The 19,047-nt window shown below is 36.2% G+C and overlaps 1 protein-coding gene across 1 annotated transcript in view; it reads left to right on the forward strand.

Moving 5' to 3' along the window:
- Cntn1 (contactin 1) overlaps positions 1 to 8,979 on the forward strand; it is a 252,914-nt gene extending 243,935 nt beyond the window's left edge. Inside the window, exon 24 of the mRNA XM_076852771.1 lies at positions 8,542 to 8,979. Coding sequence (XP_076708886.1) covers positions 8,542 to 8,618 — 77 coding nt within the window. The 3' untranslated portion in view covers positions 8,619 to 8,979. The remainder of the gene's footprint in view (positions 1 to 8,541) is intronic.
- Positions 8,980 to 19,047: the final 10,068 nt, after the last annotated feature.

Raw genomic sequence — 19,047 nt, forward strand, 5'->3', positions numbered from 1 at the left:
AAAAAATTTTCAAGGTACAGAAGACTTGTATCTTCTATCTTCCCTTCTTGTGCTGTAGTGTTTAGGGAGGAACTTCTTAAGAAAGCAGTGTGGTACACTGCTAAGAGATAAATAGCCAGACATTTAGGTCCCACAAGCAGCTTGGATTTAAAGGTGGCATTTTTCCCCCCTTTGATCTCAACCAGTTCTCTGAAAGCCTTGTAAATCTTGCAAACTCTACAGGCTCTGTAAGCCATAGAGAGATAGAGATCTGGCAGCAGCCAAGAAGTAAAGGAAGCTGCTGTTTTGAGCAAGGCCTCATACATAGGGCATTTTAACCATTTTTCATTTCCCCAACTGGCTACATTTGGATGAAGAAAATTCAGCAGTTTCTGCCTTTCCTTCCATGACCTCTGGCTGGGGCTTCACTCAAAATGGAGGATACTAACTTCTTGGTTTCAAGGGAGGATTTTTGTCAGCTAGTTGTGCCCTAAACATTTCTTACATATTCTCTTTGTCCTTTGGGGTCCTCATACTCTTAGGACCATGATATCATATTATGCTTCTCAATTGAAGTGGGAGGCCAGCCTGTTAGTGTTATGGGTGATATCCTTAGTAGAGAAAAAAAATAATTGGTATTCCTGAACTAGGACAGATGAGGGGTAGTTCTAATGGAATTAAGTGAGACAGATTTTCTGGTCAAAAGAGGGGAGTACAGAATAAAATGTGTCTTGTGAGAGTCTAGAGAAAGAGGTCTAATTTTAAATAATGAGTCCTTGCTAAGAGGCAAACAGTATGGACAGAATTGGGGTTGAAGCATTTCTGAAGAAGGAGAGATTGCTTGACTCATGCTTTGAGGATTAGTGGTTCACCACTGTCCCAAAGACCTCAGATCAGACCGGGATTTCATCTCAGAATCCAAGATTCATTGGGTGAGGGTGACCTCCAACATCAGGTCAAGTCAGTCAGAAACAGAGACAGACAGTGGTTGATATTTGGCACCCCTGAGGGCTATTGGGGTCAGACTCAGTACATAATACCTTCATGCAGCACTGGGGAGTGGCACCTGCTAGCTGACTTCAGTTGTCTCAAGCTGCTCTCTGCCCCAGGCACCAAATTTCTCCCACAGAAGCAAGTCTGAACCAACATTCCCAACTCCTGGGTGAAGGGGGATCCAACCCATCCCTTATCAACGTTATTTTGGGTCTGTATTTCTCCCGTAGTAAACAGGTAGTTTGCTAAGGAAGTGACATATCCTGTCCACAGAGGCCAGGCAGGGTTGCAGATAAATTGCTTCTTGGAAAAAAAGAAATCTTGTGGGGCTCAGCACAGTGGGCCAGAATTATTATATACAAAATTTAGCTTTTTTAATGTCACAGATGTCCTCATGAGCTGTAGTTAAGATGCCTAATGCCATTTGATTTTTGTAAAATTTCTTTCTTTTGTAAAATTTCTTTCTTTCTCTGTGTTTAGTAGAGATCCTTTTATCTGTGTCAATTAGAGCTTTCATATTGAAGTTAGGAATTTTATGTGCCATATTACATCTTTTCAGACTAATATGAGGGATAAATATTGGGGCTAGATAATCATACTGGCAAATAGAGAAAAACAGATAAAGATTGCTTATGTAGGAGGTTAGAAAAATTTGTAGGTCTCAAATTGACTCAGAAAAAAAGCTTGTGACTCTGACAGTCTCTTTTGGTGGTAATCAGGCACTCCTCTCTATGAAACTTTCCTTTATAGCCTCCAGCTTTACTTTTGGTGAGGGTTCATCTGCTATTGCAGGGCAGTAAATGAAGAAGAGGGCTGGGGATCAGGATCTGATCTAGGGGGCTTATGGAGCAGGGACACAGTGAGAATTGGTTGGCATAATGAGAGCCTTGAGTGAAGGTCAAAGAAAGCTTGGAGGTAAGCCTCAGGCCATTTGCCATTTCATTCCAGGAAATTGTCTAAGTTTTGGAGGATTTTGGAGTCAAAGGTCCCAAATTCAGGACACTGATACAGGTAGTCTGATTTATATTGTGGCCAGATCTAAGTACTAAGCCTAATAAGGCATCAAATTTTAAGGTTATTAAAATTATTTTTGAGACAACCTAAGGGAGAGTCCAGTAGATGGAAACTCCCATGTTGGAGAGGTCTGTTTGGGGTGGTGATTGAGATTAAAGTCTCCTTTGATGTCTCCTGTCACTAGACAGAATATCACCAGAGAATGAGAGAACATCCCCTTCAAGAATCTCAGTAGTGAGGGACCCCCCAGGGTCCAGAAAGGTGGAGGGTCTTCGGCAGGGTGCCTCTGCAGGAGACTGAAAGGGATCTTACCTCTCCAAGAATGAGGAGGTTGGTGTTGCATACAAAAGCAAAATGGCAAACAGCGGCCTCTAATCCAGAGGTCTAAATTAAGGTAGGAATTGGAGAGAAGAGGATTAGAAGGAGGATGCCTCCAATACCAATAACGGACACTATACAGGTCCTTGCTCTGTCCGTGTGGCAATGGGGCAGCAAAACCCTAGCCCAAGAATGGAATTGATTTTGGGACATGTATCCGCTGCCATTAAGCTTTAGTGGACTTGGAGTTGCAAAGGGTCTCCTTCTATCAGAAGGAAAGAAGAAGAGAAATAGAAATCAGATGAGAAGAGAGAAAAGATGGTAGAGGTTCATTAATGGGGAGGTGTAGACAGCCCCAAACCCCTTCCCAGTTTTCAGCACTAAATGAAAGCAAATAAAAGAGAAAGAAAAGAAATGGAGATAAACTTCAACAGATCATCAATGCTTTATCAAGCAGCAGAAGGGCACATTTTCAAGGGGAAATTGGCAACTGGTAACAATAGGGGTCTGAGTTTTATAGGGTTCAGTGAGACTGAGTCATAGCAGAATGGGTGGGTTGGGCAGTCGGGGGCAACAGTTGTAGAAAAGGGAAATTGTGAAAGTCCAGAGCCCATTGTCCTCCTTTTCTCCCTGGGGGTTGTTGTTTTTCATATCCTTCAACTCTCAATGTGCATTTACACTTTGAGTTGAAGTATATTCTCTTTTTTTTTTTTTGCCCCAGAAACCTTTTGCTCCCAAATCTAATCGCTTGGGAATGTGCTAGTCCTCTTGAGATAAGAACCAAGTTGTCAATTTACTAAGTGGCACTGCCTCCTTTACCACAGTGATTGGTTGAGGAATGAGAATATGTTCAAGGCTGGTCCAATCAAAGCCACTAACTAAGCCACAGTTATTAGCCTGGGGGTAGAGGTGATTCAAAGTTTGCAAATAATTTTTTTTTTCTCTGGAGTTTTCTCACTCTAGTAGGATCTAAAGAAAAAAATACTACTTATTTGTTTTTGAGAATCTACAATTGTGAGTTAGGAGCTTGTCTCTATTTGGAATACATGTCTATTTTCCTGGAGAATGTTGGGCAATATGCAAAGAAAGAAAAGAGGAAAGCTACAGGTATTCAGTTCCCTGACTCTAGTTATCTCTAAAGTCAGAATATCGCTTCTTTCTCTGGTTGGATTTCTGTTACTTAAAAAACAAATATCTCTGACTACCATGGAACAGAGAAGGTAACACTATAGCCAGACTATTACAGAAAAGTTCAATATGCCCAGTTTATGCTGCTGTTTTGCTCTGGTTTCTATCCAACTACTCTTCCAAAAATAAAATGTTCAGGTCCAGAGCAAGAAATAATCATATTCAGATGTAGTGTGAATAGCTAGCACTTACTTAGAGTTTTCTTCTTTATTATTTGCATTATTTTTATTTTTAGTTATACATGACAGTAGAATGTATTTTGGCAGAATACATATACATAAAGTATAACTTATTCTATTTGGTTCCCACTCTTGTGGTCATACATGATGTGGAGTTATCCTGGTCGTATATACAAATACAAGGCTAGGAACATTATGACCAATTAATTCTACTGTCTTTCTTATTCCCCTTCCTGCTCCTTTCCTATTATTACCTTTTGTCTAGTTCAGTCTATTTTTATTATTCCCTTCCCTCACTTGGAGTTTTCTACTATCCATGTATTTGCTGAAGTGCTTTACAGAAAGATTGTGCTTTAAGACTGTGATAAGCAGAGCCCCCTGTGTTCCATGGGGGTAGTTGTTGGGTGGGGGGAGAGTATAGCTGCAAGCTTAAATACAGAGAACGCAAAAACCTGGCAGTGTCCTGTCCTCAGATCCATCTTTCAATAAAGCATCCCTTTCACACCCATTTCAATAACGAGCTTCCACATATTGTGATTGCTTATGAAGAAAAAGTTTATGTTGTATATACATAAGTCTTTGATAGATATGTTCTCAATTCTCACAATGTAGCCATAGAGACATATTATTATTCCTATTCTATGGCTGAAGGAACTAAGGTTTACAAAGATTACAGAACATACTCAACATTGTCCAGTCAGCAAAAGGCAAAAATCGGGGGTTGCACTTCCCTTCCCTGGCCTCAGAGCCCTCTACTTGTGCTGCCATGTGAAGCTGCTCCCAGCATAACCTCATACCTGCTACTAAGACCAGGGAAATCTCTGCTTGCTTATTGATCCTCATGAGTGCCAGCCTGTTCTGTTAAAACTTAAACAACCAGGGACCAAGCACAAGCCTGTTCTCTGACAAATTACCTTCTCACATGTGAGTGAGAAGAACCTTATGTAAGATATGAGTTTCTGCTAGAAGAATTCTAAGGAGGATCTAAGGAAGGTATCAATCAGTTCTGGATTAATTTCTGCTTCTGAGGTGAAAGTAGAAGACGTGGGGATTAATTACAGTCATGAGGGGAGGGCAGGTTAGCAGTTGGGTATCCCCACTAACAGATGGGAAGAGTAAAGCATCACTGGGCCATCATTGTAATTGTACACTATCCACTCAAAGAGGAATTCATTATGGCCTTTTATAGCTGCTATGCCATCTTGGAAGTGTCTCCTGTCAACTTTGCAGGGAGCATGACCTGTGGCTTTGTTCTTTTCCTCTTTGAGCTAATTTTACTCTTTCAATCCCAAAGTTTTGCTCTTTCTCCTTTCTAAACTTACTGCTGTCCCAGTAGGGGTTTTGTTGGATTCAACAACTAGCAAAAGCAAACATCTACTGATGTGTACCTAAGAGACCTGACTGTACAGAGCAAACCCCTCAGAACAGGAGTCAGCCATCTTATCAGAATTCTTTCTTCTCTGAGCCCATGGAGACTGTAAAACCTTGGAAGGGTCAAAAGTGGCCTTGCAAGACAAGCTGGGTGAGCCCAGGACTTAGTAAAATGAATGCCTTCTGATGGTGTGGGTGATGGCTATCATCTCTCTGATAGGAAAGAAAATACTATTTCTTGAGAAAAATCTTTCATAGAAAGGGGTAACCCTCCTCCTTACAGCCTGTCTCTAAAAGTTAGAGGATCATGATATAAAAAGAGAAAGAGAGACAAAGACAGAGAAATAGAGAAATATTAGAAGTTTGATGGAGGTCATACTGGTATCCCTTAAAGGTCTTCTTCCTCGACCCCCTTGCCCGGCCCTCTTGCTGTTTTCCCTTCTGCCTTGTGCTTAGTTATCAGAAGAGGTCCTGTCTTGCTAAGGAAACATGATTCAATTATGTGGCATCATGTTTTGAATAATTTCTATATACTGGGCTTGAAATTCATTAACATAGCTGCATTTATTTGGATTCAGATAGTCCCTTTCCTGAAGTTGTCCATAAACTAAAGATATTAACAACTGTGAACTCTAAACAAACAAACAAACAAATAAATAAAAATGATACCACAAAAAGAAAAATCTAAATATGATGTCATAATCAATAGCCAAGCAATAGCAACTTGGATTAGATCATGGTTATGAAATTTAAGCCTCAGAGAGGAGATATAATTAAAAACTGATAAGAGCAGTTCTCTACTTACCATAAGGACAACTTAACTTTTAAGTGAAGTATTGTTCAATTGAAATTTCTGCTCTCAATCTGTATTCCTCTCTAACAAAAAAAAAAAAAAAAAAAAAAACCTTCCTGAAGGAAGTAATAAGGTAAAAAAAAAAAAAAAAAGCATGAAAATCTAATGAAATAGACAGTACTCTAAATTAGTTTTAAATTTCTTCTAGGGAAAAAGTGATTCACATGACTGATGATTTGTTCATATTTAACTTTGATCAAATACATGAAAATAAAAATATATGTTTAATACATACCATATATGTACTAGAATTATTCTTGATAGCAGTAATATATACTTTGTGAGATATATAATCAAAATATATTGAAAATCCCTCAAGAATATATAGACCCCCACATTTATAATGACTTTAAATAGTAATTCAATCAAGTCTCCAGTTTCTGCTGGAATGAAGAAGAGAATAGAAGATGAAGACCACAATTACATAAGCACAAGCCATTAGAGAAATTAAATATAACACACATAAACATGAAGAGTTTATTTAAATAAATCAAATATCCTGATGTTGAAACCACAAATTATGAAATTGTGTTTGGTTTTCATACTAACACGAAAATTTCAAAATCGCATCCATAATTGACTACACTTCTTTCTGCAGCCATAGTTTGTACAGTGCCAAGCCACATACTCAAGCAAGCCCATAAATGGGTACCCATGGCTGATGTAATTTGTGGTCACAGGATAGAGCATTGTAGAAACCCTGCACTCATCCTTGGACAAAGGTCTTCAGGGGTCTTAATATGGGTCAAACTTTGAAAACTGAATATTTAACTATGCAATTGAGGTCTGTTATTGGTAATTTTATCAAAATAACATGATGTGTGCATTGTAGCCTATTTTTAAAATCTTGTACAAAAGTAGATTTTAAAAAGGGTCTACAAGAATGCAAAGACCTCTCTGAAACAGCTTAGGAGGTATCCCTGTTTTCCCATATGGCATTTATTTTCCTTTTTGTGACATTATCTTGACACATCAAGAGCAGGGTGTAGTGTCCTTATGCATTTCCAAAATTATTCCTTTTCTCAAGTTATCTGCAGGATAGTGACAGAGAGGTAGAAAGAACACGGTGTTTGGAGCTAAGCAAATCTGAGATCTAAACCTGTCTCTGGCCTCTAGTGGTGGTTGGCCTGAATCTGAGTTACAAAATCTGTAGTATGAGGATAATAAAATGAATAGACTGTTATGTTAAAGTGTGTATATGCATGGTGTGTGTGAGTGTGTGTGTGTGTGTGTGTGTGTGTGTGTGTGTGAGTGAGTGTGAGAGAAAGAGAGAGAGAGAGAGAGAGAGAGAGAGAGAGAGAGAGAGGGAGAGGGAGGGAGGGAGAGAAGAGCAAACAGGGAGTCTATTTTGTTGCTGTGGAACTATAACAGAGGCTGTCATAGTAAGGATTAGTGTTTTCATTGTTATTGATAGTGTTACACAGCATCTGCAATACTGCAGCTGCTGGAGGGCCATTTTTCTTGCTCTTAAAAATTTTGTCCTCACTTTTTGATCCTCACTGCCCTCCTTATTTCCCAATATTACTTTATCTGTATCTAAAAATACTTTCTGTTATATTTTCCAAGCAGCCAGCAGGACAGTGGTGGAATGCAAGCATGCAGAAAGGATTATCTTCCTCTTTAGAGGGACCACAGATGTGATCATAATGCCTAGATATTCAGGAGAAATGCTCTAAGTCTTGGATGTAAGGGAGATATTTTAAAGAATGGGCTGGTTTAGGCCATTTTTAATCTTAGATAATAAGTTTTCAAATTTAGAAAGTAAACTTCCGAAAATTGAAAAAAAAATTATCATCTTTGCAAACTGTTGACTATGGTTTGTAGCCCTTCCCTCTTTCCAGTAAGTTAGTTCCTAAAACGTGTGGAGAATGGAAACAAAAAGTAAACCTTTTGTGTCAGGAGTTCTAGAAAGAAAGCACATAGGCCAAGAACTTCCTTACAACAGAAGGTGTCCTTCTAGGTGGCACCCAAGTTGCAGTATCAGTTCATATGTGTTCAGAGCATATTACATCATGTTCACTTTTATTTCAGAGAATTATACATCAGGGAAATTATTCTTTAGCTAAAAAACATAAAGAAAATTAATGTTATTAGAAATGCTTTTCTTAAGTCTTTATGTGAGTACCTTAAAATTATTGAAATATGGAATTATGCAAGATTTATCCAGTACGCCTCTGATATTATTATCCCAGGTAACATTGTTAGGTTTGTTTGTTATTTTTGTTGTTGCTGTTGTCCTTTTGTTTTTGCAAAGCCCAGGGCTTTGTGCATGCTAGGCAATTGCTCTACCATTGAGCCACATCCCCAGTCCCATTTCTTATGTATACTTCTTGACCTTTTGCCTTCTGGTAGGAATTCGGGACTGCTGTATCATAGGGACAGGATAATAATTTTGGATCTTATTATTTTCCATGACTACTTCAAACCTATAAAAACAGTTCATGCGGTCTCTAAATCCTTGATCAAATCTATCTCTTTCTCTTTCTTTCCTTCCTTCCTTCCTTCTATCTTTCTTTCTTTTCGATCACCTATAAACAAAACATTTGGTTTTCAGGGCAACACAATCATACCTTCCCCAAGCAGACTAAATGAGCAATAGTGACCAATCAATGAAATGACATATATGCTTTTCATTTTCTTTTGTAGGTACGTCCACCCTGTCTTCAAGTTTTCTTGGCTTACTGCTGCCTGCCCTTGGCATCCTTGTCTACTTGGAATTCTGAGTGTGATGTGAAAGCTGCTGTTCCCAACCCAGCTCAGAGGACACCCTTCATCCTGGGATAAAGACAGTTCCCACCAATTTCTGCGGCTTCATCCTAAGCCAAATAAATTATACTTCAACAAACTATCCAGCTGATTTACAACACACTATGACTGAGGCATTCAGGAACCCCTTCATCCAAAAGAATAAACTTTTAAATGGATATAAAATGATTTTTAACTCGTTCCAATATGCCTTATAAACCACTTAACCTGATTCTGTGACAGTTGCATGATTTATTACAATGGGACAAGTTACAGTGTTCAATTCAATATCATAGGCTGTAGAGTGAAAGTAAAATCACCATACACAGGTGCTTTAAATTTAATAACAAGTTGTGAAATATAATAGAGGTTGAAATGTTGATTGTATGTGGTAAATGTAAGAGTAATACAGTCTCTTGTATGATCCCCTCTGTTTTGGGTCCTGCTTATTTTTGAATGGCCCCTATCATTCACGAAATTTTGATTTTTTTCTGAAAAAAAAAGAACATGACAGAAACATTTCAGCATAAATTCATTACCAAATCACTTTACTGAATGAGCTGAAAGATTTTGAATATTGAAAACCAAATTCTAGAACTTACTATCAGTATTCTTATTTTTGAAGTAATTTTCTAACTATTTCATTTTCAGAATCAGTAATGCTTTTCAGTTAGTTTTCTAATGGTAAACATACCATACGAAGATTTTTTTTTTTACTTTTGTATTCTACTCTGAAATTATTTTATGCTTTTCTTATCATCAGTATCAAACCTCAAAAACCACAGCTCTTATCTGAAGTATCATCATATTGCTGTATTTATTCATATGTGAAATGATGGATTTTGAGAAGTAGTGTGCTTCCATTTTTTATTAAGATGTGAGTCTTTATATAGTAGAGATAAATGACAGTTAAGTGAATATCTGAATTACCTAATAATATTCTAATATCTTTGTTTTTGTGCTTCATTCCTAAGTATAATCTTTTTTTATTGAAGGTGTGAAATCAACAAATCATCTGTAGGTTGAAGAAGCTACAGTATTCTTTTAAAAACAATAAAATAAAACTTAATTTTAAGCTCATTTGCCACTTCAATGCCATATTGACAAATGGCTAAAAATACCAAATTGATATGTTGTTAATGGTACTTTGAAGATTATGCAAAACTGGAAGGCCACAGGGAGACAGAAGATGTGTCTCCCAAGTGTTGGTACTTAGGGTTTTTATAAGTTGTGAAAAGAAGGGTGCACATTTCTTCATTCTCCATGGTGTGCATGGAAATATATCTGAGTGTGGATGTGAGAGCTCGGGAAATAAAGAATTAGCTGGCTCATGAATAGTGCAATGTTTGATGCTTCAGGATGTATGATCCTATTTTATTAGCACAACCTTGCTAGCTAATTAGAGATAGAGTTTATCTTTTTAGAAAGGATACCTTATAGGTTCATAAAAAGATATTTACAGGAAGCAAAATAAATCTATTACTACTTTACCCCCTATCTTTAATTTGTATAATTTTTGTACTATATATCTATGTATAAATGTTTAGAATCTTCATTATGAAAATATCAATAAATATTTCATTAATTTACATTTACCTCTTTGTTATAAAATGAAAATTTTTAAAACCAATGAAATGGATGACTGCCCAGTGAAAGTATGTCAACAGTCTTAAGATCATTGCCAGGTTTCATAAAATATTTAATTATTTGGAAAAAGAAACAAAATGACTTCATACTTTAAGGAAACGAATACTCTGTAAGCCTTCTGTATAAATGTTGGTGTTTCATTGTTACACTACGGGGTTTTCCTTTTGCAATGTGACCCATGTTGGGCATTTTTATATAATCAACAGCAACTACATCTTTTGCCAAATGCATGCTTGCCTTTTTATTTTTTAATGTAAGGTAATAAAGAGCAAAACTGGCTAGATTTTTGCATGAAATGGTTCTGAAAGGTAAGAAGAAAGCAGACTTTGGAGGTTGTTTAGTTTTAAACTTGTGACAGATAAAGTAGACTAAAATATCTCATATACTGATAACTCAAGCTTTTCATTTCCTCATACAGTTGTACAAATTTGACTGGGACCATCAGTTTTAAACTGTTGTTGAACTAACTAATGTATCATATGCTTTAAGATGCAAGATTCTTAATTAAACTTTATATAGATATAGAAACATCTGTGGTTTCTTTGTATTTCAGGAAAGGTGGTAGTAGTTTTATTTGATACTGATAAAATATTGAATTGATTTTTTTAGTTATTTTTTATCATTTTTCAATGGAGTAGTATAGGACTGTGCTTTGTCCTTTTTATGAATGAAAACAAATTATAAAGAAATAAATGTCTTACTGTTACCCAAAACATAATAACTGTCCTTTCAATTTACCAAAAGTTTAAATTCAGATTTAGAAGGTTTTCATTATAAGTGCAATACCATGGAATAAACATTACTTGGTGAAGCAACAATTCAATGTTGATAAGGTTCACTGTTAAAAAAAAAAAAAAAAAAAAGTATACACACACAGACAAAACCACAGTCGGCTTCATTGTTACAATGAAATAAGATCACCTGGTAAGTCACTTCACCTCACCTCCTGGAGATGCCCATGAATGTCACTCAGGCAGCAGCAGGACACTATGCAAGCTGCTACAGACAGACAATAAGAGACTGGTAAGTCTTGAATGAGCTGAGACACTAGGAGGAATTTGCATGAAAGCATAAACCCAGAGGCAAGGAGTCTGAAACAGGTAAAGTCTTCCTCTGAGTTCTGAGCAGACTGGACCCAGAATTAGGAATCTCAGGGCTTCCTGAGCTCTGCCTTTCCATTTTCCCAAGTGTCCCTATTGTGATTTCTCTTTGCCACCCTGACCTCCCTTCCTGATTCATGAAGCTTGCTTCACCATGGATCCAGGTTTTCCCTTTTAAGCCCTTTGTTTAAGTTCCATTGCTTGACCCTAAGTATTAGGTTACTTCCTAATTCTAATATTTTGCTTTTGGTATTTGACCTTCAACTGACCTCAGCTCAAATTTTTCCAGGCTTTGGGAGATCAAAGCTTTCATTGAGAGTACCTTCTATGTAAGTATTTCTCAAAACTGGTTGCCCATCAGAACTTTCAAATTCTCAAGAAATTGAAAAAACAAAATGGATTCTGTTGCTTCAGTCTGAAATTTCCATATCAGAATCATGGGAGTGAGGTACAAAAAGCTATTTTGGGAGGCAATGTTCAGGACTATTTGATAAGAGGTTAGGTTTGAGAATCAGATTTTTCATGATTACTATAACTTTGATATTTTTAACTAAAGAACATAGTTCAACATAATATATACATAATTTAAACACACCTGAAAAAAAAAATCCATATTAACTTGCCTAAAATGCTGATTTGCTTATGACTTGATCTTATCTTTACTTCTACATTATAAATATCAAAATGCTATATGTTTTCCATAACAAAAATATCCCTTAATTTGTTTATACCTGAAACACAGGCAACAAACTGAAATATTCCTCATATTTCTTTTTTCAAGGAATGTGGATTTTCCTTACATTTTTTCCTTTCTCTTTATTTCCTCAATGATACTTGGATAATTAATTAAAATTTAATATAATTTCCTGAGCCTATAATCCTCTGGAGTGTCTTAAAAACAAAAATAGTGATGAAAGGTGCCCCATCCCCAACTTCAGAATTTGTTTTATTCTGAATAGAAACATGGTGATTTTTAATAAGTTGACTTCATAAATTAGTTTATGGCAAGCCAAAATTACATTTCTACATTGTTTATCATATTTTAAAACAGATTCCTCATTTTGGTTACTAAGAATACATTTGATATTTGGGGTAATGTATACCAGTACTTGTAATACCATTACTGATTTGGATTTAGAATTCAGTCTGGCTGATTGTAAGGCAGAACTCTGAAGTAAAGGAACTTGGTCTTCTTCTGTCATATTTGCTCATTCAGACTCATTTGCTTTCCAGGATGCTGCCTTGAAATATTTCTCCTTTCCTCATTTTGAAACCTGTATGTGTGTCATACTCATTAATATGGATAAGAGTGAAATGCTGCTCCAAGCATATTTTCAGAAAGCATTTATGTTGATAATGTGCAACAGTGTGAATGAATCTGAAATGTATTATGCTATAAAAGAAGTCAAATGCAATGCTATGTGATTCAATTGATGTGACATCCTGAAAAGGACAGAACTCTAGGGACAGGACAGTGGTTGCCAGGGTTGGATGTGAGAAAAGTATCTGCATACATGCAGCATGATAGTTGATAAAACTGGTGGTGGTGGTGACTCATACCTAAGCATTTGTCAAAAGAGTGCACGGATAAGGTGAGCTCACAAAACAAGGCCATGAAAAGTCAATCTCATCTCTACCTTGCTCACTTTCTCTCTGTGATTCATGGAATTGGCTAGACCTATTATATTGTTCTGACTATCATGTATTACCTTAAGAATATGAACAAGAAATGTAACATTTTGAGTTGGTTCCTCTTCCACAAACTAGAGATATCACTTTTTATCCATTCAGGATTCTTTCAATTGCAAGTAATAGACATAAGTAGTAAACAATAAGTTTAAGGGGAAAATAGGGAGTTTATTGGCTCAAATAATGGGATCTCCAAGATGGAATGGACATAGGGCTTTTGTAATATTCTTAGGGAATGACTTTTCAACCCACGGATTTTGCTTCTCTGACAGGCTATCTCTTGTGACAGGAGTTATCCTAGTTGATGATCCAAAAGTAATAGATATGCATTCTTACTGATTTAGCACATATACCAAATCTTATCGAAGATTCATTTTATCTTCAAGAGTTTGGCATGTTTTATTTAGCCAGCCTGGGTTTCCTGTCCACACTTGTGTAGTTGGAAGGTGGCAGGCATTGTGTTAGAAATCCCCACAAGGACCACATGGAGTAAAGAAGGATAGTTTCCCCCAAAGAAAGGTGCCTTTTGGCACTGACACCCTCCCCTTGCTATACTTTAAGTAAACACTATGCCCAGAGATGAGGGGTGAGGGGAAACCACTGTCAAGCAATCCATCCACACCATTGTCATTCTTTCTAAAAAAAAAATGTCTAAGAAAGAATGACATGAATATCAAGTACAAGTTTTCAAGGGACTTCAGAATTTCATTGGAAAATCTTACAAACGTAGATAATCACTCCAATTAAACACTGAATATGTTTAAATGTTGAAAACACACATAACATTTTAAGCTACCTGCATTAGCATTTATGGCCAAACAACCATAAAATATAAGTGGCATATAACAATAGACATTAATGACTCACATATCTGGGCAGTAGTAAATAGATATGTTATTTTGCTACCTGAGCTGGGCTGCCTTATATTTAGAAGTTGATGACTGTCAGCTGTTGGAGGCTGCCTTTAGATGGGGCCTTCAGGGCAACTTGGCTTACTTTAGTTTTCTTCCAACCTCCATAAGTCTAGTCCTGGCATGTTCCCATGGCAAAGACAGAAGTGCAAGAAAGCATGTGGAAACATGTATGTACTCTTTCAAGTCCTATACTCTGGCTAAGTCTGCTAACATTCTGTTGACCAAATTGAATCATATTATAAACACTGGTCCAAGAGGCAAGGCAAATTACCCATATACACTGGTGAGCACTTTAAATATACAAACAAAGAATATAGGTATATAGGCAGGGTCAAAAAAATTGAAGCCAAGTCATTCAAACTACCACAAGTGCTTACCAAATTTCATTGGCTCTCAGAAAATATCAGTTTTCCATTAAAAAAGAAAAAAAATACTCCTAATTAAATTATAACACAATGATTGATTATCATGTAGGATATATATATATATATATATATATATATATATATATATATATATATAGAGAGAGAGAGAGAGAGAGAGAGAGAGAGAAACAATTTCTACTTCAAAGACTCTTTATTATTTATTATTCTTATACATAGACAAAAATGAAACTATCCATAAAATAATTCTATAAGATAACCCTAAAATTCTCCACATTCAGAATATGACTCTTCTAAATCATTTTAAAACTCTGAATAGTTGGTGATTATATTTTGATACAAAATATCATTCTTTGGTACTAATGTGTTATTCATGATTTCTTAAAAGGATATTATAACCTTTTTCTAAGTGACTGATGCCCATTATGCCTGTACTCTCTCAATATTACCAGGCACTAAAAGAAAGTTATTGTGGCCATTAAAAAAATATATGTCCACAGATTTTTCCACTTAATAGTTGGAACCTAATTCTATTCCCCTGAAGTATGTGCTGGATAAAATGACTCTCTCCTACTGAATAGAATAAAACAAGAGTGACAATAGATTACTTTGGAAATGGGGACATGAAAAGCTAAACATCTCCATCTATCTTGCTTTCTATCATGTTTCTGGGAGAAGAAAGCATTCAGGTAGCCCTATGGAGATGCCTACATTGCCCAGAACTGAGGCCTCCTGCCATCAACCTAGTGAATGAATCATCTTGCAAGCATATCCCCGAGCCACACCCAAGATTTCAAATGACTATACTCTGGCTAAAAGCTTAACGGCAATCTAATGAAAGGCCTTGAATCAGAACCACAAAAACAAACTGATCAAAGATGCATGATTCTCAGAATCTGTGTGAGATAATAGATATTTTTCGTTGTAGGCCACTATGTCTTGAAGTGATTTGTATTGAGTAACAGACAACTATACAATTAGTATACAGTGAAACTCTTACAGGACTTGTTAACAAGGCCTTTAAGCAAATGAAGTCATCTAATCTGTTCAGTAAGAATAACAAATGTATCCCTAGATGTCCAGCTAACTTATTTTGATGAATTTCTGTACATTAGAACTTTTTGTCTCCATGCTAAATCAAAAGATACTTTAAAAGCAGTTAAAGTCAACATGTGTTATCTTCCACATACTTCCAAATCAACTGGAATAATGACAATATAAACAGCTATGAACAAGGCCACATATGTGCCAGCAGTCACAACTATGTCATAGTTGTCTCCTTGCTGAGAGCAATTGAAAGACACCATTAATTATAAAATGCATTCTATTTTCCGAGATGTTAAAATGTAAAAAAGTATGTATACTAGAAATATGATTTTTAATAGCTCCTATGGATGCTTGCAGCATCTATGAGTAAATTTAGAGTAAAGGAGGTGAGGGTTATATTTAGATTAGGATGTAGAATGGTGTTTGGTTCACTGCAGAGGCAGGACTCCAGCTCAGCTGGCTGGGATCCCAGTGGTAAGCTGAGAGGAGCAGGGCTGCCAAGGGAAATGGTTTCTGCCTTTACATCTACTGTAAATGTAGCTGCTCAAAGCGTTCCATCTGGCTCACTGTTTCACCGTTTCTTTTCATCTTTTCAGAGCAGTACAAGGCCTTGCATGTAATAAAGAACTTAGTACATATATGTCGAATGGATTGCTGAATGAAAAATAAAGCTTTTAGATGTTTAGTGTTTTAGCACCTTTTCTAGAAATATTTTTGTATTGCTCGATTACTAATGTGCCTATTCCACATATTCTAACATTAGAAGAGCTCTTGAATAAAAGAAAAATATCAGTTCTACACAATGGAGTGTTTATAGGTCTGAGTTTGTAAAAACATTTGGGAAATGAATAGGTTCAATGAATAGTGGTCGCTGAAGAAGAAGAAGTTTATTTACACTTGTACCTTCAGGAAACACCCAGTACATCCTTCTCATAACATTGTTTCCATAACCCTTTCTTTAAATGTTGCATGTTAGGAGCACATAATAAAAAAAATACTATATAATTTGTGGTACCTGTATATTATGCACAACATATCTTTTGTTTAATTACATATGTATTTATTTATATGTTGTATTGTGTAATTATCCCTTTAATTTCACCTTTGTTCCTTTGTTATGGTTTATATGTGAGGTGTCCCCCACAATCTCCTATATGAGACAATACAGAAAGATTTAAAAGTAACAAGATGGGGTTATGAGTTTTAACTCAAGCAGTGAATGAATTCCCTGATAGAGACTGACTGAGTGGTAACTGAAGGCATGCAGGGTATGGCTGAGGGAGGTGGGTCCCTGGGGGTGTGCTTTTGGGATATATATTGTGTCCTTGATGAGCAGAGCTCTCTCAGTTTCCTGATGTAAAGTCCTGAGCCACTTTACTCCCTCACAGTGTCCTACCTCACTTGGGCCTGAGGAATGGAGCCAGCTGTCTGTGGAATGAGACCTCAGAAACCCCAAGCCCCCAAATAAACTTCCTCCCCTAAAATTGTTCTTGTCAGGTCTTTTGGTTACAGCAGTGAAAAGCTAACTAAAACAGACTTCAATATCATATATTCCTTATTTGTCCCCTAAATTCATCTTATTAATTTTATTTATCTATGAACAATAATTTGTATCATATGTGGTTTTTATTTACATAAATTGCACATTTTATTCCACATATCTTATTCTATTTCCTAGCTCTCTCAATTAACTTCCCCCCCGCCCCCCGCCCCTAATCCACTCAGTGTTGTTCTATACAGACCTGGTTTATTCTTCTGACTAATTTCATTCCTTTATTCCCATTCTGTTTTTAAATCTCTCCACCAGAGACTATTCCAAGCAAACATCTTTAAATGATTTTTATGCCTCTCTGTGAGACTATTTCTGAAGTACATTTAGTAACAAAATTACTATTTTACAGTATGCATGTATAATATATTTATTTATTTAGCAAGGTACTTTTCTTGGTGTAGGAATGAACAAAATAAAGCCATTCCAATTTGTAAAAGGTGATACCAATTTTCACTTTGTCCAGCATTTGAAAGTCTTTATTTCCTCATCAGAACTTAATATATAGATTGAAAGTTTGGTCAATAGTCTGCATGAAGTGTTTAAATTTACATTTTCTGATTTACTAAGTATCTCTTTGTGTGATACACTATTTGTATTTTTCTCTTCTATGAATTGACTATTTATAACTAAACATTTTGACATTCCCTTAAAGATATGCATATTTTCTGAAAAAGCAGTTTCAATCCTAGATAGATATGATAGAAAATTGCATGTATATGTGCACTAGGTATAAAAGTATTCAAGTCAGCATTGTTTATAATTGTTCAAATTTAGAATCAACACAAGTTCCAAGAATTAGTAGCTTAGCTAATTATACTGTGGCATTGTATTACTCAGCATTCTCGAGAGAAACTGAACCAACGATTTATGATGAAGAATTATCTTATGTGATAATGGAGGTGGAGAAGTCTCAAGATATGCTATCTGCAATCTGGAAGCCCAGGAAAGCAGGTGGTGTGGTTACAGTCCAAGACCAAAGGAGCAAAACCATGAGTGCTGATGTCAGAGGAGAGAAAGAGATGATGTCTCAGCTGAAATGGAGAAAATGAATTTACCCTTCCTCTACCTTTTTCTATTCAGTCCCTTGATGGATTGGATAATTCCATCTACACTAGTAAAAACAGATCTTTTATATTCAGTGTATGGATTCAAATACTAATTCAAAAATACTCTCATAGACACACCCAGGAATAATGTTTTATGAGCTATCTGGGCATCTCTTAGCCTAGTCAAATTGAAACATAAACTATCAAAGGTATTTTTAATATAATGGAGTATTATGCAGTGATGAATAAGAAAATCGTACTACTAGATCCAAGTATGAATCATATTCATAAGATCAATGAAGAAGCAAGATACAAAAGACTATATGTTGTAAGTTTTTTTTTAAGTTCATGGACAAGAGAAACTGATATATTTTGCTAGAAGTTAGAATCTTTGGGAAGATGGGTGCCTGGCAGGGAGCCTGAGGATATTTCTATACATAGTTATCAAACTATGTAAGAATCCATTAAGATGAAAACTTTAAACTTATATACTTTTCTATATTTATATTATGCTTCAATAAAAATTTAAAATTTTAGTAGCTTGATCTATGCATAACCTTACATTTCCAATTCTATCCTAAATATAAAATTGCTAGTCTAGGGAGTATGTTTATCATGTATTTCTCCCACAATAAACTTAATTTTTTTTTTACTCTTGGTCAACAAGAATTACAGGAATTAAAGAACAAATTATAATCAAGTGTGAAGCAGGCTTGACAATAGCCGTCTAGGAATCCAGAGAAGATTCTCAGAGGAAATAGTGTTTAAGGGGATACCAGGGGGAAAAAAACTGGGTGTCACTTGGGGAACAATAAGAAAAAAGAAGGAGCCCAGCAAATGTGAAGGGACAGAAACAAGAGAAACTGAAGTCTGTTTTGTGCTGCTGAAACAGAATACCACAGACTGAGCAAATGGTAAGTTGAAGATTATTTGGTTCATGGTCTCGGAAGCTGGGAAGTCCAAGATAAATGGGCCACATCTTGTAGGGGCCTTCTTGCTACATCATGACATGGAGCGGGATTTCACGTG

The sequence above is a fragment of the Callospermophilus lateralis genome, chromosome 4 (genome assembly GCF_048772815.1).
Source record: "Callospermophilus lateralis isolate mCalLat2 chromosome 4, mCalLat2.hap1, whole genome shotgun sequence".
In the NCBI taxonomy this organism is placed as follows: domain Eukaryota; kingdom Metazoa; phylum Chordata; class Mammalia; order Rodentia; family Sciuridae; genus Callospermophilus; species Callospermophilus lateralis.